A 19487-nucleotide genomic window follows, 5' to 3' on the forward strand; every position below is an offset into this window, starting at 1 on the left:
CTTTTTTTTTCAGCGTATTTCTGTATAAAGCTGATTGGTTAACAAAATGACCTATTGTGGCCAAAAATTTAATAGTAAACATTTTTAAAGATTTATTTTGCTTTGAACGAAATAACAAATTTAAGATCTGACAATTTTTTAGATCGTTTTGGATTATGTTTCATTATAACTAAATCCTCTCTAATATTTATACTCAATCAAATGATTAATTAAATATCCAATCAGGTCACATGTACCATTGAGCACTACACATGTTACAGTGCTTTATATGAGTGGCTTTCGCTAGCGCTCTAGCTGTCTAAAGGACTGCTGCCTGGAAGTTACTTTGTGGCGTGGAAGGTGAAGTTCGCACAAAATAAACCACAAAGATGTCAGAACAAGTACCAAAACAGTCAACGGTATGGATTAATAATTATGTAAATTTTATGCTGTTAATTGAGTGTTTCTCTTCTTTATTTTACTCGCGTGCACGACACGAAAACACATGGCAAAACATGAATGACAGGCCTACGTGACTGATGGAGCTTGAGATGTGACGAGTCACGACGTCTTCAGTAGAATGCTGAATTATTGCCAATACTGACGTTATTTTTGCTCACCTAATAAAATCTATGCTACAGTCAACTATTGAAAGGGTGACAAAAGAGAAATTGGTGGCTTAGGAACATTTCCAACGTCAGCATTTCAGACATTCGTTTTCGGACATGTCAGACTAGTCTCATACATGTAGCATTTGTGCACAGGGTGTCAAGTGGCGTCTGAATATGACTCTTTCCTTTTGAAACCATTTCTTCTGTTTTATTTTTGAAGTAATCTTCATGTAAGTTTGAATTCCATCGGACTCTGCAAAGCAAAGAAAAATGGACTTAAACTTATAGCAGAGATATAGGCCTATATTAAGATGTTTTGGGATGTTTTCATACATGTGTAATGCAGAGCAAACTGATTTTCAAACAAAAAACGAGTGTGGCTTTTTTACTGAAATGCTTAAATTTTAACATGCATATTTCTATAAATCTTTGTTGTGATTTGTGCCATGTATAAATTCATTAAATGCTGGCTTCACTAGAAATTTCAAAAATTTAGAAATTGGAAATTAAATAGAGTGTGAAAAAAGATTAATTTTAATCATAATTAAGAAAATGAAGTTCCAACCGAACAGCGTCCTCACTAATTTATGCATGTCCCCAACCATGCCCCAATAATGGCAGTATGACAGTGTCTTGAATTTTGGGTGTGATTGGCCAATCTGCATGATGAGGATCACATGTACATTGTATGCTCTGCATGATTGGTCAATTCTGCGTAAAATCTACAACTTCACTTGCCCTTTTTGAAATGTCTCTCACAATCGTGAATTAGAAAGAAAAAGTGATTGGCTGATGGTGGAATTGTCACGTCACGTAAAGATTGAGTGATTGGACACACGTTGACCTACTGCACCCAACATCAACATGGCCATTATGCCCATTAAAAGTTGACAATTCAGCCAGTGAAACATTGACAAGTTACCATATGACTACTTTTAGGCATTAGACCTGTGTTCTTTCCACACTTTGCACTTTAACTAGCCTTTCACTTGTTTATATGTGGACCTGGGATGTGTTGCCCATAAATTGGGCCCAGGCATTGGACTTCCTGCATCATCTGTCCATATCCTAAGCTTCACTGTGCCAGTGTGCTCTGTCAGGTGCGATTTGGGGATATTCTATTTCAGTAAGAGTTACATATACTGTACGGACATTACTGATTATCCCTTGCAGTAGTTTCTTAGCCATCAGAAAGTGATAAAATGTTCTAAAAAGTCAAATTAAGCAGGAAAAATAGTAACATGATTGAAGCAGTTATTCAGAAAACAAAACATTATCAGACCGATCTCTCAGGGTTTGCACACAGGGTATCAAATGATAATCGGATATGGAGCTGTTTGTTATATTTCAGTTTGGAGGGTTCTGGATATTCCCTGCCTGGGGCATTTACTTACTAAACGAACTAACTGAAATGACTTAAATGTAGAGATCTGTTTGTAAATTCGTCATTGGAATAGAAGATTTCGTAGCTATTACACGGAAATAATAATTGCATTCTCATTATTTTAATGGTCCTCAGATTTGCAAGTGTATTTGGGATATTGGCATAGTACTGCATTTGTGCAATGTGTTGGTAACATAAATGTGTGCTGAACATTCCGCGCAACTTCACACTTTATTGGCACACTAGCACAGAACAAGTGCATCAAGGACTTTGTAGTTCATTCAAAGGCTAGCTTGTCTTTGAAGTGAGTAACATTTCAGTGAACATGAAGTTGTGGGAGTGGCTGATCATGACTGGAAATCTAAGCGTAAATGTTTTGGGGCGATGACACAACTTTCAATAAAGTATGCTGTCCCCTCTGTTTAATTAAATTTTTTATGTTCTCATTTCTTTTTCCTTTTTTGTTTTGTTTTGCCTGCAGGATGTCAAAAGTGACAAAAATGACCAGATTCTCGTCAAAGTGAGAGGACAGGTAATGCTGATTTCACAAGTGATAATTGCCCAAAAAAATCAGTTGGTTAAAAGACTACCACTCATTTTTTATTGTGAAATCCTTTATATAATGCTAGCAAAGAAGTCTTCAAGTATACACAACCATTTCATGCACATGTATTGCATTTTTGGCATTTGAAATTACCTGAAGCAGTTTTTTTCTGCAAAGGTTCCTGTTGGGAATGCTAAAACTATCCTCCCTCCTCTGGTATGTTTATTAACAAGATCTAAACCTTCCAAAACTTGTAGTTAGTCTGTTTTTATAGTTGCTCATTCAAATACTGGCATAAAGCCCAGTGGTGTCTGTTATTTCTACTACTGCTTAGCAAACCGATCACAGGAGATGTAGATTTCATGACACTTTGGTTAGTAATCAGCATTTTTGCTGAGCAAACATTGTCTGTGCTTTACAGTGTGCTTGTTTTGCATTTCTTTGAGACTCACCCCTGGTGCGCAGTGTTGACAAATAGTAATGTAATGCAAAATATTCTAATGTTCTTTTCCTAACCCTAACCTTCCCCAACCACACAGAATTAAACAGTAGTAAAGTGTTTAATTCTGTGGGGATAGGTCTGGTAGGCCCATAACAGCTGGCTTTTGCATTGGGTTTGGCATACCTCAGAAAAACAAAGTCCAACAGCCTCTGTGCACAACGTCCCATACGGGTGTTTAGCTTTGTGTGAATGGGGAAGGTTAGGGCCTGCAACCCTTGGGGGGTCAGGGTTAAATGAAATCCAATTTTTATCAGTGTTTGTAAGCCGAACGTTTCACCGTACACAAGTTGTTAACCACTGAGTCAATGTCTCCAATCTCCATACCAGCAACTTCTACCTGTTGTTCATTCCAGGACAATTCTATCATACAGTTTAAAATCAAGAAGGGAACACCCTTCAGGAAGCTGATGTGTGCATACTGCGAAAAGCAGGTAGGTGGAATAGCAGTTGATGCATGTCGAACTTGTAAAAGTCCACGTCCGAAATGAGTGATGTGGTCGCCATGTGACCCTCTGTCCTAGTACTCTTGAAGTTCTTCATCCATACTTTTTCTCCTCCCTGGCAGAAGATGATTTTGAAGATTGGAACAACAACAGTACTGTTACCTATCATCTTCGAACAGATAATCTGCCACTGGCAGTTAATATGGCTATGAATGATTGGCTGCTCACATGAATCCCACTACTTCGAAGCCCACATTTCAAACAGACTGAAGAGAGTTTGTGCCCTGGTCGATGTCATACTGGATCCTGAAGAAATAAAAGCCAGCACTATCAAATTCCTTTGTCGTGCAGCGTTCCTCACTGATACAAAGTGGCACGGGACCAAGTTAAGTTTGTTATATAGTGGGTCATTTCCTGAGTTGGGTATGAAGATCTTGTTGACGTAGATACACATCTAAGTTGTTCATTTGTCTTGTCACTGTACAGGGAGTGCAACTGGACAACATGAGGTTTAGATTTGACGGCGTCGCCATCGGACAAAATGACACCCCACGTTCGGTAGGCTGCATTATACGATGTAAACAAATTATAACATGAGCAAGTCCGCAATATAATATTGCGCATGGCATGAACCGTGCATAGCGGGAGCCCTTGAAGACATTCATGGATTTCCATATTTTTTCTTTGTATTGTTGGGTATCCAGATGGAAAATACCGACAAGAATTTTTTCGTTTGTGATGAGTCGTTAATTAACGCTGCACCTTTGTGTGAGGATTAGTGCATGCCACGCACACAGTCTGTTTACCACGCAGCTGCTGGTTCAATGGGGCCTCCTGCTGGACAGAGCTCTGCAGACTGGGCATACATCTCATATCTTGGACAAGAAGGGGTTCTTGTCATGGACTGAACCGTAAACATAAATTGTTACACATTGACCCTTTCATTTGTAGATGATTTTGGTCTTCCTAGCTGTGTATTTAATGGGTAGTTCTTCTGAAGTAAATTTCGCACAAATTTCCAATGTGCAGACATCATTATCTGTCCCTGCTTATTGGACTAGTAAATTATTCTTAACCATCTGCACTCCCTGGGAAGTGTACAGCTTAGTGGAGTCATTTCTGGTGTGATAGGGGCTATTCAACACCAGTACCACTGGTACCCATTTGTACCCCTGGCTGGAAAGAGGTAACAAGGTATAAAGTGACTTGCCCTAGTAGTACGGTCATAGCATGTAACCAGAGGCTGGATTCGGAGTCACATACTTTAACTACTAGGCCACACGCCCCCACCACATCAACACTTCACTTAAGGAACAACCAGCTCTGAGTTGAAAGTTGAAAACTCCAGAGATGTTCAAACGAGCTTACGTTTGGTATGTCCGAGACTGCACTGCCGAGGCAGTTTGTCGTACAGTCCACTTTCTCTGTTTAACATTATGTTCCTGTTTGTTTCTTTGCATCCTTAGATTGAACTCGAGGATGATGACACAATAGAGGCGTACATGCCACAAACGGGCGGGCATTGGTTGAGACACTGAAACACGGAGATTCAACCTCCCCAACATCATGGAGCATCAACCTTCCAACACTCCCCCCGAGCCCCCTCCGGAACTACACCACCATCTCTGAATCAGGATGATATTTCAAGACGTTTCTCCAGTCACGCAGAATGTAGATATTGCATTCAGTAATCAGACTTCACGACATTCGCTACACCTCCACTTTTAAAAAGTCATGTGATGGCTTCTGCTGAGTAAAGTTTTTTTTTGTCGGGGGGGGGTCAAATTTGACCATGGAAAGTTTACCATGTAAAAATTATTAGGATTGGAATGTTTGCATCTACACCTGTTGCCATCGAGTTTTGCTCTGCAAGAGGCACTAGAGAACCAACAGTGTCCGTGTGTATTGGTACTTGGATTGAAGCCATCTTTTTTTTTCTCTCTTTTTTTTTTCTTTTCTTTTTTTTTTTTTAAATCACCGGCCCATTTTGTTTCTTGATGGCCTTTTAATAAAGACATATTTCGGGTTGAGGGAAGAACCGAGCTGCCATTCCCTGCCATTTAGACTTCTTTTGGCCCTATTGCGTATAGAAACTGCTTGATCAACCTTCGTCACTTTAAAAAGTGCGGTTCACAGTGATTGAAGAAAAATGGAAATGACCATAAAGGTACTGTTAATCCAGCATTTTTGTATTGCCAAATTAAAAAAAAATATAAATTTGAACATTGTGCTAGTTACACCCATGATTCCCAGATTCGAAGCATTTTGAAGGGATGGGTTTTAAAGTGTTTGTCAAAACTCAAGCCAACGGGAAATGAGAATCTCTTTTTTTGTAGTTCTTGTTAAGTTATTACTTGATACTTCTGTTGAGAAAGATTAAGTAACAGGAACATAGTTGTTCATTTGTTTATTTTGAATAATTGACACATTGTCTGCAATTTCTTTGGTCTTGGGCAGAATAATCATGCCACCTCCAGTTTGTCTGGGGTTTGAATTCATCAGGGCTTGTATTTGAAACAAGTGTTCAACAATTAAATTAAGTCTCTGACCAAAACTAAAGTTGGAGGTGGTACATTTCTAAAACTAATTGTGTGTACATGTGTATATAGGTATAATGTTGTTTCCCATAAGTACCTAATGCACACAAAACAAGATATTTGGCATGCTTTTCAGGACTACTGAGGGTGCACTGTTGGATGTGAAAGATCCACTGTTTGAAATCACCAAAATTTCTGAAAGCATTTGGAAAGCTTGCTTTTCAGGATTACTAAGGGCACGTTGTTGGGTGTGAAAGATCCACTGTTTGAAATCACCAAAAATTCTGAGAAATTGGTAAACCACATTAATTGCTCTTTGTTGATGACTTCTGGGTTGACCCAATCAAAGAGAAAGTACAAAGCTGTATATGGCTATCGCATTCCATTTGATATAGTGGAACTGGAATGCACTTAGACAGTGAGGCAACACTTGGCTCGACACCTGCCCAATTTAAATGCAGCGGTTCCCGTTTCAAAGTCTCTTTGTGGTATTATGAACAAGTGTTTCCTCTCGTTAGCATTGTGTCTGGAGGGAGCATGGTATTTATCGGCAGCGAATTCACAATAACGTGCACATGTAAATCATCACATTGACGGCCATTTACTCGTGTATTTTAAACGCTGCATGTTTCATGTTATGTAATTTAACTTTTCGGTAGTTTTAAATGTATGTACATATTGTAGGACTCAAGCTATGCTTCATTGCTGTGTATTAATCAGAGCATTTACAAACCTCGAAAGCAGACAAGTCAGATAACTCAGCTGATAAGCTAAGGCCGTACGTGAATTGGTCATTGTGGCTAAGGCTGAACTGTTTTTTCTTTCTATTGGAGCAGATTGATGAACAGCTTAAGCACTGATTTGTTCTGGCTCCTGAAGGTTTGACCATGGTTTGACAGATTAACTCATTTTGTATAACAAAATAATGAACCAGCCTGTTGTCTCTCGCGTAGTCTCCAGTGGGTTCATGGTCTTAGCCGTATGAAAGAAAAATGAAGTAAATAGAATCTTAGTCTGGCAGTGATGCATCTGCCAGATAATTCTTGTAGCATTAGACTTTGAACCTTGAACTTTTTGGCCTACTGCGGATCAACCATTGAATATCAGTTGTAGTAAACGATACCTAAAAGCACCTGCAAGACCCAGTCATCCATTTTCTGCGTATAGGAGTTGTAGGACTCTACAATTGAGTTTATGTTTAATCATGAATTGTGACACACCTGTCAATTATTGCTTTTCTTCTTTTTTTAGTGAAGATGGTCACTGATTTTTTTCAGCCCCCAGATACTAAGATAGTATTCATAGACACCGAATGTTTCAGCAAAAGATACACTTTTGAAAATGAAAAAAGCCAAAAAGGGTTTGAAACTATGACTAAGTGTTGTATCCAAATTCTTCAATGAATGTTGTTGCATCATTGAAATGTTAAATTGAAGGTGTGTTGTGATAATTGTAGCAGGTTTTTCCTTCCGTCAGTTTTAATTATGTTGGTTTCATTTTGTTCTCAGTCTTGTTTGTACTGTAAATTAGCTTTCATACATGCTTGCATTTTAGCAAATTGATCCGTAAAATGGTGCGGTCATACCAGACAAGCGTATCTACTAGATTTAATAGAAATATTGTTAAACAGATTGTTAGACGTCGTCATAGAATTTTTTTGTTTCAGTGTTTGTTCTCGTGTATGTTTGGTTGTCAGTTTGTAATAATAAACCAAGTCCTGACCCGCAGTTCAAAGGTAAAGGAAAGATTCTTTCTGAACTTGTGTCGGTGTACGAAGATTGTTTCTGTGAAAGTGGGAGTGGGAGATATGATTTCATACTACTTGGGTTGATTTTTGTTTCTCATGTTTAATTTTTTTTCAGCCAGAGAAGTCGAGTCATTGTTCATTTCAAGGTGATAAAAATAAAATCCTGTTATCATAAAAGTACCTTATTTTTCTGATGCACTTTTGATTTCAGTTTGCGTGCGGCCGTTGAACTTCGTCACATATTTATTTTGAAACGCAATAATTTTTGCACTGTGAAATTTAGTATTAGTATTTGAACAGCGTTGGGGGCGCTATAAAAGACGAGCGATGGAGATCGCATATCGATAGCAGATACTACACTACAAACTGACGAGAGACTGGCCAGAGTTGGGGCCCAAGTTATGGTAAAGTTGAAGGGTGTAAAGTTTTGTAGTATTTTTGGTGGTTGTGCACACTTTAATGTGTTAAAATAGGTTCATTTTTATCTTCAGATATAAATGAATAATTAATGTTTGTAGGTTGTGTGATCTCGTGTGACTGTCCCCGCCTTCCTATTCTTTTCACTCGTGTTAAGACATGATCTGACAAATGCGACTCCTGCTGTTATGCGTTAATATTGTTCACTGCTGCTCGTCCCGCCCGCCCACTTGCATCGTTGCTAACAGCGCGCGCACCTTCATTGACCTACATGTAGCCTGTGATAAATTATCTTAAATTGACTGAACTCGTTTTCCAAATGGGAAAGAATGTTGCTCCCTGTATGACGGCCATGTCTGTTATCAAGGCTTGGGGACCAAACAATCTTGACAATAATAACTCCCCCAAAGTAGTTCACCTAATACTAGTTATAGTTACATTTTGGCCCAATTTCGTGGCATTTCTTGCTGTTAAGCAATTTTCTTGCTAACCATACAATGGAACAAAGAAATTTGTTTAAAAGTAAGCTTATTTCACAGCAAATCACGATTTCTGTGCTTAGCACGAATATGTACGGGTGCGCTTAGAGATTTCCATTGTTGCATCACTAAGTTAAGCAAGTTTTTCCTCTGAGGTTATCATATTGTGCCTTTTGCCATGCTTACTGCTTACAGTCTCCGTGAAATATGCGGAGCCTCTTTTGGCATATAAGATCATGTGCTTAGATCTGTTACTCGTACCCAGCTTTCCGGTTCGTTAGTGTGACGTCACTTCAGTTCAAGCCACGCCCACTGCACATGCACTGCACATAGAATTACATGCATTGATCGCCATTTACATGGAACCATGGAACAGGAAGTTACATGTAACATGCAACTTCAGTGATCTCCAATGGAACCCTACAAATCGTGGTGCGTCCGCTGTCTGTCCAAACTATAGTTGGGGCAATCCTAACTATAGTGCTGCAGTTGGGCTGGCCCAACCATTGTTGGCCAATCTTCACAGAAAATTTCTCAACCTTCTCCAAGTTTACACCTGACATAATTTTCTAAAATATGGCACTTCATCTATAAAACTCATCTCTACAAGCACAAGTTGTGGATGTAAACAAAATTACTTTGGCACATGCCATGGAATATGCACACACTGGACAGCTGTTCTGTGGACGGACCCAACTAAAGTTGGGATAAATGCTGTAGTTGGGACATAACAGCTGCGCCTTGACAATGGGACCTCCAAAAGGCAACCATCAATAATACTAGGACCTGTTTGTTCACCCAGATCTGGACCACGATCATTGGTCCTAACACTGGTTTGCTCCGTCCATTAGGCGGGTTCTGGTGTCAGTGAACCAACGATGTATTACTGAGCGAGATTCAGTTTCATGTGAAACAAACAGGCCCCTAGTTAGTATTTGCCACGTAAGCTGGAATTGCATCTATCTGTTCTCTCATCCTGTCTTCAAAAGTTGTGCTTTTAAATGTGTTGACATTAACTTTTTTGTGATAAAAATTTGTTGTGGTCAAAGTTGTGATGTGATCAGGTAATCAGTAACTCAAGTAAAAATGTTTCCTCTGTCTTCTTTTCCCAAGTCATTGGGTTTTCCAGAAGTTCAGTTAGCTCCAGTCTGGCACATGGACAATGGACGAAGGACACAGAGTATCACTAGCCTTCCATGATTTGACTGAGATACCACAAAATGCAGTCTCCAAGTTTGCTACCAAAGCCGAAGTCCTGGATCTGAGCCACAATCAAATCAGGTACGGTAGCTAAAGTGTAAGGCGAGAACCGGAATTAAAAGCCATTACTGCGGTGGCACAACGCTCGCGGATACGTAGTAGGGTGTCGTGATGTACCGAATCCGCACGCGCGTCAAGCTGAAGAATGTCTGAACATTCGGTCCAATTCAAGGTTGTCACGTCAGTAGAACTCCACACCCAAAACACCGCAGGGTCACATGCATGCCGCCCCAGCACACAACACTGCCACAGAGTGCGCGCTCAGCAAGCTAGCACATGCACAATACCGAACTCATTGACCTTTCGGGTCCGACATTTCCGTCCGAAAGGGTGGATCAAGCGCGAGTGGGAACGTGACTTGCGGTTTCGTTGTGGTAAGATAACGATCACACCAGAATGCTGGATCAATTTTGGTGGCCCCTAAAAATTGGTGGCCCCTAAATTGAGTTCTGGAACCTTCAAGATTCAATTGGGACCTTGACAGGTTCTTATTGAGTGCATTTAGGAATCATTGAGCCAAGGCTATCCAGGTTGTAAGTGTGATGTCACTTGAGTTTAAACCACGCCCAGTGCACACGCAGTGCACATAGAGTTACATGCATTGATTGCCATTTACATGGAACCATGGAACTGGAAGTTAATGCGTAATTTCAGCTGTCATCCTATGGGAGCCTGCTAATCGTTGCACATCCGCCTTTGTGACGAAGCCACTTACGAACCGGATACTTTCCCTTTTTTTTGTTTCTTCTTTTTTTTTTCATGCCACAGCGACCTGCGTTGCCTCGAGTCTTTCAGCAAGGTTCACACTCTGATCCTAGACAACAACAATATTAAATCCCATGTGAAATTCCCTTCGCTGCCCAGCGTCACGACACTCTGGGTCAACCGGAATCGCATCTCCAACTTGACTGTGTTTGTGGAGACGGTGTCCAGGGCCTTCCCAGACCTGCGTTACCTGAGTATGATGAACAACCCCGCCGCGCCGAGTTTCTTCAACGGTGGCAGCTATGAGCAGTATGTGGATTACAGGTTAGCACTGTGCCGTGTTGCTCCTGTCATGACACACCAGTTGCTTGTCTTTTGTTCTGGTTGGCTCATGAAACACAGCCTCATGGAGTTCACTACTGTAGGTGAAATATGCATCAGCGTGAATTGGATGCAGGTCCCAAGACATCCTGTGCCAGTAATTCCATATGTATGCTTGTTAATAGCAAAACAGTGACTGGAAATGATAGTGAATAGAAGGGTGAGAAATTAGCTTTTGAAAAATTGATTATGAATATGTATGAGGTGATGTAACAGTTCTTGAGGGATGATTGTATAGACGGATTGCACTTCATGTTTTTTTATTGGTTCCTTGCCAAGGTAAAAGGAACCGTTACTGAGTACCAACTGGAAGGGGTCTATTGGCCCAAATGCTGGTGTGTAGACACCGTGCACAAATTACTCCTTGCTAGTGATGAAGACAGAGAGGACTGGCATTTGAATGCCGTGGGTATCATGTACCACAGACATACGCAGAGACAAGTGCGTGTGGCATGTTGGCCCACATGGGACATCATTTCTCCGAGTTCTTCCAGTTGCCGCAGTGAAGATACTGTACAAATGCATGTCTTTATCTCCCCCGAGTGAAAAACCTTTTGGCATTGTTAGCGAAATCCATCACTCTAAAAGTAACTGTTTCCATTTTGTGTTCTATTTGAGCGCTAGTGACAACATAAGGTCATTCAGAATGAGGGACGTAAACTTAAGTAACCTTTGCAGCCATAAGTAGATCGAGCCATAATGTCCTTAATCTGTAGGCATTATGTGATCAGTCAGCTGCCTAAGTTAACCATGCTGGACGACAAGGAGATTCCTCTCTCCGAGCGACAAGAAGGCGAGAAGATATACAAGCACCTGCTGACCAGAAAATCGTCCAAGAGCAAACGGGTACGTTATTTGCTTTATGAGACCTTCCATCAAACGTCAGGGGATGTCTAATTTTTATCTCAGAGAAAATTTAGAGACAGTCTGCACTCTGGTATGTTCTTGCCTTCTGTGAATGAGCGAAACGTTACTACTCTAGCAAGGTTTGTCTCTTTCCCCCTTTTTTTGGACAGAGATCTCCTAAGAAGAGTCGACAGGCATCCAGTAGCAGCAGTCGTCGGTCTGTGAAGGGCGACGTTGACCTGCCTTCCCTTGAACAACTCAGCAGCGGCAGCCCCACCAGGTGATGGGCACGTAGAGCATTCCATCTGAAATTCAGCAACTGTCGGCTGTGGCTCCGTCTGGAAGCACTGGCTAAAGCTAGGGTAAGCTAGCAAGTGTGTCAGTGGAAGTCATTGGCTAGGTTCCTATAGCCATTCCCATAGGCTTGTGCATAGCTGCCAGCCACAGCCACAACTTCCAGACACAGCCTGAGCTTAGCTCAAGCTTCTCGACTAAACCCGATGGCTCAGCACTTTAATGGAAGGCACATTTCTCTCTTAATTTCAGGGAATGTATGCAGAATTATTAAAGGCTGAGGGAATAGCACTAACATTTGTTCCAAACTGATTCCAAAAATATTTTCTGATCGTTAGGAACCATTTTATTAACTTATATGTATTTCTTTTTCTTTTAACCCCTTCACTGCCGGATTATTTTGACCACGACCGCATGGTGAATAGACTGTATGTGTGGTATGCACTAATGCTCACACAAAGGTGCTGTAGTAGCAGTCATCCGTAGCGAAGGGGTTAAAGGTTAAGAGTGTACAGACTTGGATCATTTTGGGATTATTGTGGTTAACTTAAATATTTAACAGGCATGCATTTTGGTTTCCAGGATCAGCTTATTTACTGGGTTTTTTTTTCCTTCTTACTCATGCCATTTACAAATTCAAAACTCAGTGAACGAAATCTTGCTCAGCATGCTATTTCCTCTGTTACCTTCAACATCCCAGTTGTGTGATAATATGGGTGAGTCACAATACAGTGAGACACCCAAGAGGTTGACACTCAGAGATGACAGCTGCACAGGGGAACTTGAAATGGTCTCGATGTCCTTTGCTCGTTAAGGTAGATTTGTGAATGCACTTTCAATATCAGTTATAATGAAGATTCTGGGCTTTTTGTGTACGTAGGCAGAAATAAATAAATAAAAACCTTTACATAGGCCTCTCTAATCCATAGGTAAATGTCATATTTTGTTGACTCTGCACCAGCCTGTTGATTGTGCATTGTGGTTAGTGTGAGACGCTGGCATTGTTAACCATCTGCACAATGAAGGGATGTGGTATTATTGTTATATTTGAAGGCCAAGAGAGCTAACGATATGCCATTATTTGACAAGAGAAATGCCAAATATATGAAGTATAAGTTTATTAAAATATAGAAAAATATGTACACATGCAGGTAAATATATTCTAAGCATTTTAAATTCTTTATAACTATAAGCTTGAACTTTTGCATTTGGAGTTCTGCCGCACGGTTGATACTGTGCGACTGCATTCCGTGGACAGATTTTATCATTACTTAAACATTCCTGATGCATTTAATGATCAGTGAAATATGTACATGCTGCCTCCCTATGTCTGCATGAAATATTTATATCTGTCTTATGAAAATTGTGCATGATGACTGAAGAAATAATATATCAGCTATTTTGAATTAAAAGAAAAGCATCACTCCAGTTTGCACAAGTTTCACCTGTCATTTATTTACATTCCAAATGTCTACTTCTTTCTCCGGCTAAGCAAAGAGCACATATTAAAGACGATTTCAACACAGAAAAAGTACAATGAAGTGAGTAAACACAAAATGTCAACAGTCTTGGGCTCCATCCGAATCTGTTGTCTAGAGCTAGGTCTAGGTCTTCCCTCCATTGGAAATGTGCAGAGATGCATAGACATTAGACCTAGCCATAGCTCTGGAAGTCCATTTCGGACACGGCCTTAATCCCTTTAATACCAAAAAGTCTGGTTACAATTTTGAATGAGAAATGTTCGAGGATTCTTTCTTTGTGTGTCAAGAAAGTACATTGTGCATGTAGTGCAACTCTGTGATCTCTAACATTTGTAGTCACTGTACATACACAGGACACTGTTAACGGACTATGTTTGGGTCTGTATATGCCTTACGGTGTGCCTGCACATATTGGTTGTACGGATTACTGCAACGGCAATGAGTGCGCTCTGAAACTCGACGCATGTGTTTTGGTAAGTCACAACACCCTGTCACTCAAAGAGGTATTCAACACGTGCAGTTTTCACGCATGAGCGTGGCACCACTGCAGTTATGACTTGGATTAATAGACTATACCTGTGGCATGTGTTCACAGAACTCATCAGAATAGGCACATCTCTCTTTGCCAGCCTAGTGGCAAGGTGCTGCACATACTGGCCAATCAACTTGCAGTATCCTGCTAAGTTAGAGACAATGTGCACAGTTGTTGTTCTTGACCTACACCTGCTGGCTCTGGTGTTTACGAAGGAAAACGAGGCACACTACAGCTAAGAAAAGCGGTTGAATTTGGTTACATTTTGTTCAGCTGTAAAGCAAGCTTCAAGATGTTGCTTCGTGTCAGCTTTATCCTATAAACATGAACCGCAGACTCAATTGTTTCATCTGCATTGTGTGTTGGACATTCGTTCCCAACAAAATGCAGAGATTTTAGGCCCATAAGTACTGGGTACCGCCCCTTTATGATACAATATAACAAAGTTGAGCTCATTATAGCTTTTTTTGCGTGTAAGGGCCGTAAAACCAGATCTTCACTTGGAACAGGAATGTTCAAACGCCTAAAGTAAAAAAGGATGAATTATAAAGATGTGATCCTGACAGATGTTTGTGTAAAAAAATAACATGCACAATGCTGAAAGAATCAGTTTCATTGTGAAAAACAAAACTTAAAAAACCATCTGCAAACAATTTCCAGGAACTTCGGTGTGGTGATGTGGTTCCCGTACAGGATGTGACTCTTAGCGAGTGTTCAGACATGTACTATAAGGGGCAGTCGTAGATATGGATGGCTTTGTCATCCGACACCGATACTATTTTTGATCCATTCCCGTTGTACTTGGCTTGCCAGACCTACAAAGCAACAGAGAGTGCCAAATTGAACTCTTATGGTGTGACTTAAAGCAGCATAGGGACACACAAAATCAAACTGAAAACCCAAGGTTATTCCATAAAAGCATAGGTTTTTTCCCCCATATTTTTTACAATGTGACGTCTTCATTTTTATAATAATTTATCTATAATTTATTATAACCTGCCATTCCGTCTTGAAAAGGCATTCCAAAACCTATAAAAAATGTTTTGAGTGGAGAAAAAGCCAAATTCTCCAGAGGTATTTGGAATACGCTTCTTTAATGAAAGACTGCTCAAAGGCAATTAATAAATAGTCGCCAAGAAATGTGCAACAGCCGAGAAAGAACAGATGTTTAAGCATCCAAGATCAGTCAAATAGAGTATTGCTTTGTGTGTTTGGACCTGATTCACATCACGAATGCAAGTGACTGCTAGGAAAAAGGGAAATGGATATTTCAAGATGTAAACGTATTGAGCCTCCGTCCAGGCATTTAGTATGAATGACTGGGTGCCCTTGTGGCATTCCTTACCTGGTCATAGTGGTCATAGAATGTAGCTACACACTGCCTTGCTCCTGCATCCCAAACTTTCACGGTGCTGTCAGAAGAGCTACAAAGGGAAAAACAAGATAGTCGCATCTTTTCTTTTTTTTAATTGAATAATTTTATTATGACAAACATAAAATCTTGACACACAATTACGCATTTGCCACGTTGCCTCGGAGCGGCACAGTTTCCATTGTCATCTTTTTCTTACCTGGAAACAAAGTGCGTGTTGTCGGGGCAGAAGTGGACGCTGACCACCCAGGAACTGTGACCGGAGAGTGTACCGGCTAGGTTGGCATGTTGTCTGTAGGCAGACAGTGGGACAAGAAAAAAACAAAAGAATTGTTTACTTGGTCTTTTAACAATAATGGTATAACTGCCCTAATGAAAATTGGACAAATGGATCAGTGAGGCTAGAGGCAGCTGACTTGAATTCTAGGATTTGATCCTCTTTTTCTCTCAATCTAAGGTAGTACATAGCTCCAAGACTGACAGACTGTGACAGGAAAGAAACCCTTCATTTTTCTCAGTTGAGGAAGTGCTTGGTTTCAGTACGGGGCGTAAAATGCATTTCAAGATCACTGAACTTTGTTACTTGTGTTCCTTTGATTTTCTAAATGAAACTGCTAATTGTGTTTTGAATGTCCACGTGTCCAAGAACAGACAGTCACTGTAATTCATTTCAGCAATAACCTCCCTTTCCTTCATGTGATGTACAATACTTACACGTCATAAACTTTAAGATGGCCGTCGTCCGATGCAGTGGCCAGAAGCTGTGAATCAGGGGAGAAGCACAGCGATCTGATAGGCATAGCATGGCCTACAAGCAAAAACAAAACACAGGATATTGATTGAAAACAGGGTGTCTAAAGAACATGCTACATTTTGTCATTGGAAATATGATTCAGAGGTCCACAGAATTTCACATAGCGATACTGACAGTTAACAGCTCACTGCCTTCCAGTGATATAGCAAACTTTTCTTCATCTCAAGATCTCTACATGTGCATTCCCCATGGTAAGATGTCAAGGATTCCAACTGTCTCAAGCCACAAGGCACGTAAGATGTCCGAGATGGTGTTTTCCCCCACACTTGTTGCACGCTTCAAAGTGTCAGGCAAAGTGAGTCTCGACACTTGCCTTCTAATGTGTGCAGTAGTTTGCTGGTCTGAAGATCAAACAGATTGACGATGCCGTCAATGGCCCCACTGGCTATGTACTTGCCGTCTGGGCTCTGTATAGTAGAAAAAGAAAAATCCAATTTTGCATTGGTAAAACTGTCATCATAAATGTATATAGTTGCACATTTGTCTGTTTTTGAACAGTGAATCAGCTGAGAGCTAGAAAAGAACAATATACAATATGACGTGGAACTTTGTAATTTCTGATAATATTCTGTGACTGTACTGAGGATCAGGAGATGAAGAGAAATCCACAAAACGACCAGCAGAGAGGTTGTAATAATGACTGAGATAAAATACTGTAAATTATCAGGGCTTTGAACAGCTAACAAAACATCAGCTCTCTCTCAAATACCCAGAGGGTTACAACAGCCAATGTAAGTATCAAAACTTGACAGCTTAAACTTCTAAAATACCAGAATGTATCAGGTCAATATCTCCAGAAATCACATCCACGTTATACATGCAATGAGAGGTGCAAACAGGGTTCAATTTTAGTTGTGTCAGATCGAAGTGGGGCAAGGCCTGCCAGAACATCATTTGGTGGCTAATGTGATTGGTATCACGTCAATCCTGGTGAAAAGATGACATAAAAATCCAGACGTACAAAGGCGATACTGAGGATGAATTTGCCCCTGGTGTCTAACGACGCTTCCTTCTTCCCGCTCTCCACACCAAACAGGTTGACCTTCCCTGTGTGGCTCCCTGTGGCCAGAAACCGGCCGTCTGGCGAGAACATGATGGTCCAGGCATCCTCCGGCCCCGCATCCAGGCTACGCATCTGCTTACCCACCTCCAGGTCCCACAGACGGATGTTGCTGTCCAAGGAGCTGGAAGCAGCAACTAGTCGAGGGTCAAAGGTCAAGGAAAATCAAAGTCTCCGCGAGGTTAATAATTCCTGACAATTACTTTCCTCCTGGTGAAATGAGAGGAACTTTTCACGAAGCTCGATTTACAAACCAAGAGAGCTACTGCAGCTTTACAAGATATATGGTAGAACTGCAGGCATATTCTTCAACTGTGCATATAAAATGACAGCTGCATTGAAGTTGCACTTATTTCTCCAATGAGACTGAAATAAAAAAAATAAGTACGGATAAAAGGAAAGTGCTGATGAAAGGAAAAGTTGGGATAAAGCACAAATCTGCCACAGAGCCCTTTGCAAATTTATATACTAAGCACAAAATTAGCAGAGTGAAGCAAAATTTTAGCAGAGCACACCAGTCACAAGAAATCAAGTTTAGGTTGGTAAACTCTTTCTTTGAAAACCAAATATTTTGCTGAGCATATTTCCAAGCTTAGGAGCTCGGTGAAACTGGCCCCGTTGGTGTCAGAGATCTTGACAAGTGGCATGGCTAGGTCAGACACATGTCTACATTCAAGGATACTTGTTCCTGTTGGATTGATGTCAACTGACACTAAGCCCAGCTGGTGGCCTTCCAGTGTCCATTTCAGCTTCAGGTCATCGTTAGTCCTGGACAGGAAATAAAGGACTTGTCATTAACGTGGCACAGAACGGACCAGGCCGTTGGCACATTATTTTGCACAATTTACCTGAAATAACATATCCACTGAAGTTTATCTTTAAGATAGAACTTCTTGTCTGGTTTTTCGTTTTACAACATGGAATTTCAGTCTTGGTTTTCTTCCCTTCCCTACTGTTCTGTTTCACTAGAAAATGATGCCTGGATGTTCCGTCTACTCAATTTTCTGAGCTCTTGAAATTCTTGTACAAAAGTGATGTAACAGAGAGGTTGATGCTCGAGGCGCAGGTGGGGGGTTGGTTAAGTCCTTACCAATGCCAAACCTTGACCAGGTCATCTACAGAGCCAGTCACGATATTCTCTGTGCCATCTTTGTCGCTTTTCACCCATGCACAGCTCCAGATGCTGTCCGAGTGGGCCTGCTCCTGCTTGAACAGTATGCTGTACTGTGGGAGGAATACGATTTGGTCATGCTTCGACATCAGCAAGGAAGAGATGTCTCCTCTGAACAAGAACCAGCTTTGCTCACATTAACAATGACCAAAAGCTGTCTTTATGATTGTTGAATCATTCTAGCATGTCTGGAGTTCTGGCTTTTTTACTTACAAAGCAGTCAGTAAAAAATGCCAAACAAAGAAAGTCTCCCTGTATTTTTCACAGCATTTCCACAGCTATTATCAAAAATCACTCTAGCAACAGGCCTGAGGTCTGATGTGTCTATCAATTTGTCCTCTTTTTTCATTGTTGATACAACATGGTTGTCATATTTGACCACCCCCCAAAAAAACCAAGCTCCTATTCCTCTGCTTCCAGAGGAGTATTGCAAAACTTGCATAGAAAGATTTTGTATTGCTACCCCTAACCCCTCCCCATCAAATCCACGCCCACAAAGTGGACAAATCCAATTTAAAAATGTGGGACAGCCACAGGCAAAACCATGGAAACACTTGGCCTTATCTGTAAAACCTCGCTTAGTTTTCTCCCTCAATTCAGTTAAAAAACGCTATTCACTACATACGAAGCGGCATAGCAATCAGTTTCAAAGCTTACCATTATCAAAATTTACATCGAATGTTGGCAACAACGCCAATTTAAGCCCGCTAAAATTAGCAATGCATTCTCTTCGAAGGTTTCCATCAAAGATAGTATAGCGCCGCGCGCGGCGATGGTTTCCATCAAAGATTGTTTAGCGGTGCGAAACAATCTTTGGTTTCCATCACCTAATTTACGATGGTAACCATACACGGTCGGTTACGAGACGTCAGAATACGCCAAGTACCAGTAACTTTAAGAGACCACGCTGCTGTTTGGACCTTTGGGT

At 40.8% G+C, this 19487-nt stretch overlaps 3 protein-coding genes across 5 annotated transcripts; 2 read left to right on the top strand and 1 right to left on the bottom strand.

Moving 5' to 3' along the window:
- The first annotated feature begins 241 nt into the window (after positions 1-241).
- LOC110976178 (small ubiquitin-related modifier 2-like) lies at positions 242-7758 on the top strand. Its single transcript, XM_022229243.2, has 5 exons — positions 242-398; positions 2456-2506; positions 3374-3451; positions 3950-4021; positions 4930-7758. The coding sequence occupies exons 1-5, from the start codon at positions 369-371 to the stop codon at positions 4999-5001; spliced, it is 303 nt and encodes a 100-aa protein (XP_022084935.1). The 5' UTR covers positions 242-368; the 3' UTR covers positions 5002-7758.
- A 289-nt stretch (positions 7759-8047) lies between these two features.
- LOC110976170 (leucine-rich melanocyte differentiation-associated protein-like) lies at positions 8048-13557 on the top strand. 3 transcript variants are annotated; one of them, XM_087132647.1, is made up of 5 exons: positions 8048-8151; positions 9757-9924; positions 10768-10932; positions 11706-11835; positions 12006-13557. In XM_087132647.1, exons 2-5 carry the CDS (start codon positions 9806-9808, stop codon positions 12117-12119), a joined length of 528 nt encoding a protein of 175 aa, XP_086988773.1. In that variant the 5' UTR covers positions 8048-8151; positions 9757-9805; the 3' UTR covers positions 12120-13557. The 3 variants fall into 3 exon arrangements, with proteins under 3 accessions (XP_086988773.1, XP_022084922.2, XP_022084925.2); XM_022229230.2 differs by having other exon boundaries at positions 8049-8151; positions 10672-10932; XM_022229233.2 differs by lacking the exon at positions 8048-8151 and adding an exon at positions 8183-8531 and having other exon boundaries at positions 10672-10932.
- Position 13558: 1 nt separating this feature from the next.
- Positions 13559-19376, bottom strand: LOC110976169 (uncharacterized). Its single transcript, XM_022229229.2, has 9 exons — positions 19217-19376; positions 18479-18612; positions 18071-18156; positions 17290-17525; positions 16642-16735; positions 16229-16322; positions 15714-15806; positions 15488-15566; positions 13559-14957 (listed from the first exon to the last, which is right to left on the bottom strand). Exons 1-9 carry the CDS (start codon positions 19217-19219, stop codon positions 14868-14870), a joined length of 909 nt encoding a protein of 302 aa, XP_022084921.1. The 5' UTR covers positions 19220-19376; the 3' UTR covers positions 13559-14867.
- Between the last annotated feature and the right edge of the window lie 111 nt (positions 19377-19487).

The sequence above is a fragment of the Acanthaster planci genome, linkage group LG02, assembly GCF_054643075.1.
Source record: "Acanthaster planci isolate LZ-2023a linkage group LG02, COTS_SCS, whole genome shotgun sequence".
Taxonomy (NCBI): domain Eukaryota; kingdom Metazoa; phylum Echinodermata; class Asteroidea; order Valvatida; family Acanthasteridae; genus Acanthaster; species Acanthaster planci.

Bases quoted from the DNA above. Each gene is read 5' to 3' on its own strand.
- LOC110976178 (XM_022229243.2), top strand. From the start codon at position 369: ATGTCAGAACAAGTACCAAAACAGTCAACG. The intron at 3,452-3,949 runs GTAGGTGGAATA...GTCACTGTACAG, and splicing joins GTGCATACTGCGAAAAGCAG to GGAGTGCAACTGGACAACAT. The intron at 4,022-4,929 runs GTAGGCTGCATT...TTGCATCCTTAG, and splicing joins AAAATGACACCCCACGTTCG to ATTGAACTCGAGGATGATGA.
- LOC110976170 (XM_022229230.2), top strand. From the start codon at position 9,806: ATGGACGAAGGACACAGAGTATCACTAGCCTTCCATGATTTGACTGAG. The intron at 10,933-11,705 runs GTTAGCACTGTG...CTTAATCTGTAG, and splicing joins GAGCAGTATGTGGATTACAG to GCATTATGTGATCAGTCAGC. The intron at 11,836-12,005 runs GTACGTTATTTG...TTTTTTGGACAG, and splicing joins AATCGTCCAAGAGCAAACGG to AGATCTCCTAAGAAGAGTCG.
- LOC110976169 (XM_022229229.2), bottom strand. The intron at 17,526-18,070 runs GTATCCTTGAAT...ACCCTCGACTAG, and splicing joins CATCAATCCAACAGGAACAA to TTGCTGCTTCCAGCTCCTTG. The intron at 14,958-15,487 runs GTAAGGAATGCC...GTTGCTTTGTAG, and splicing joins TCTATGACCACTATGACCAG to GTCTGGCAAGCCAAGTACAA.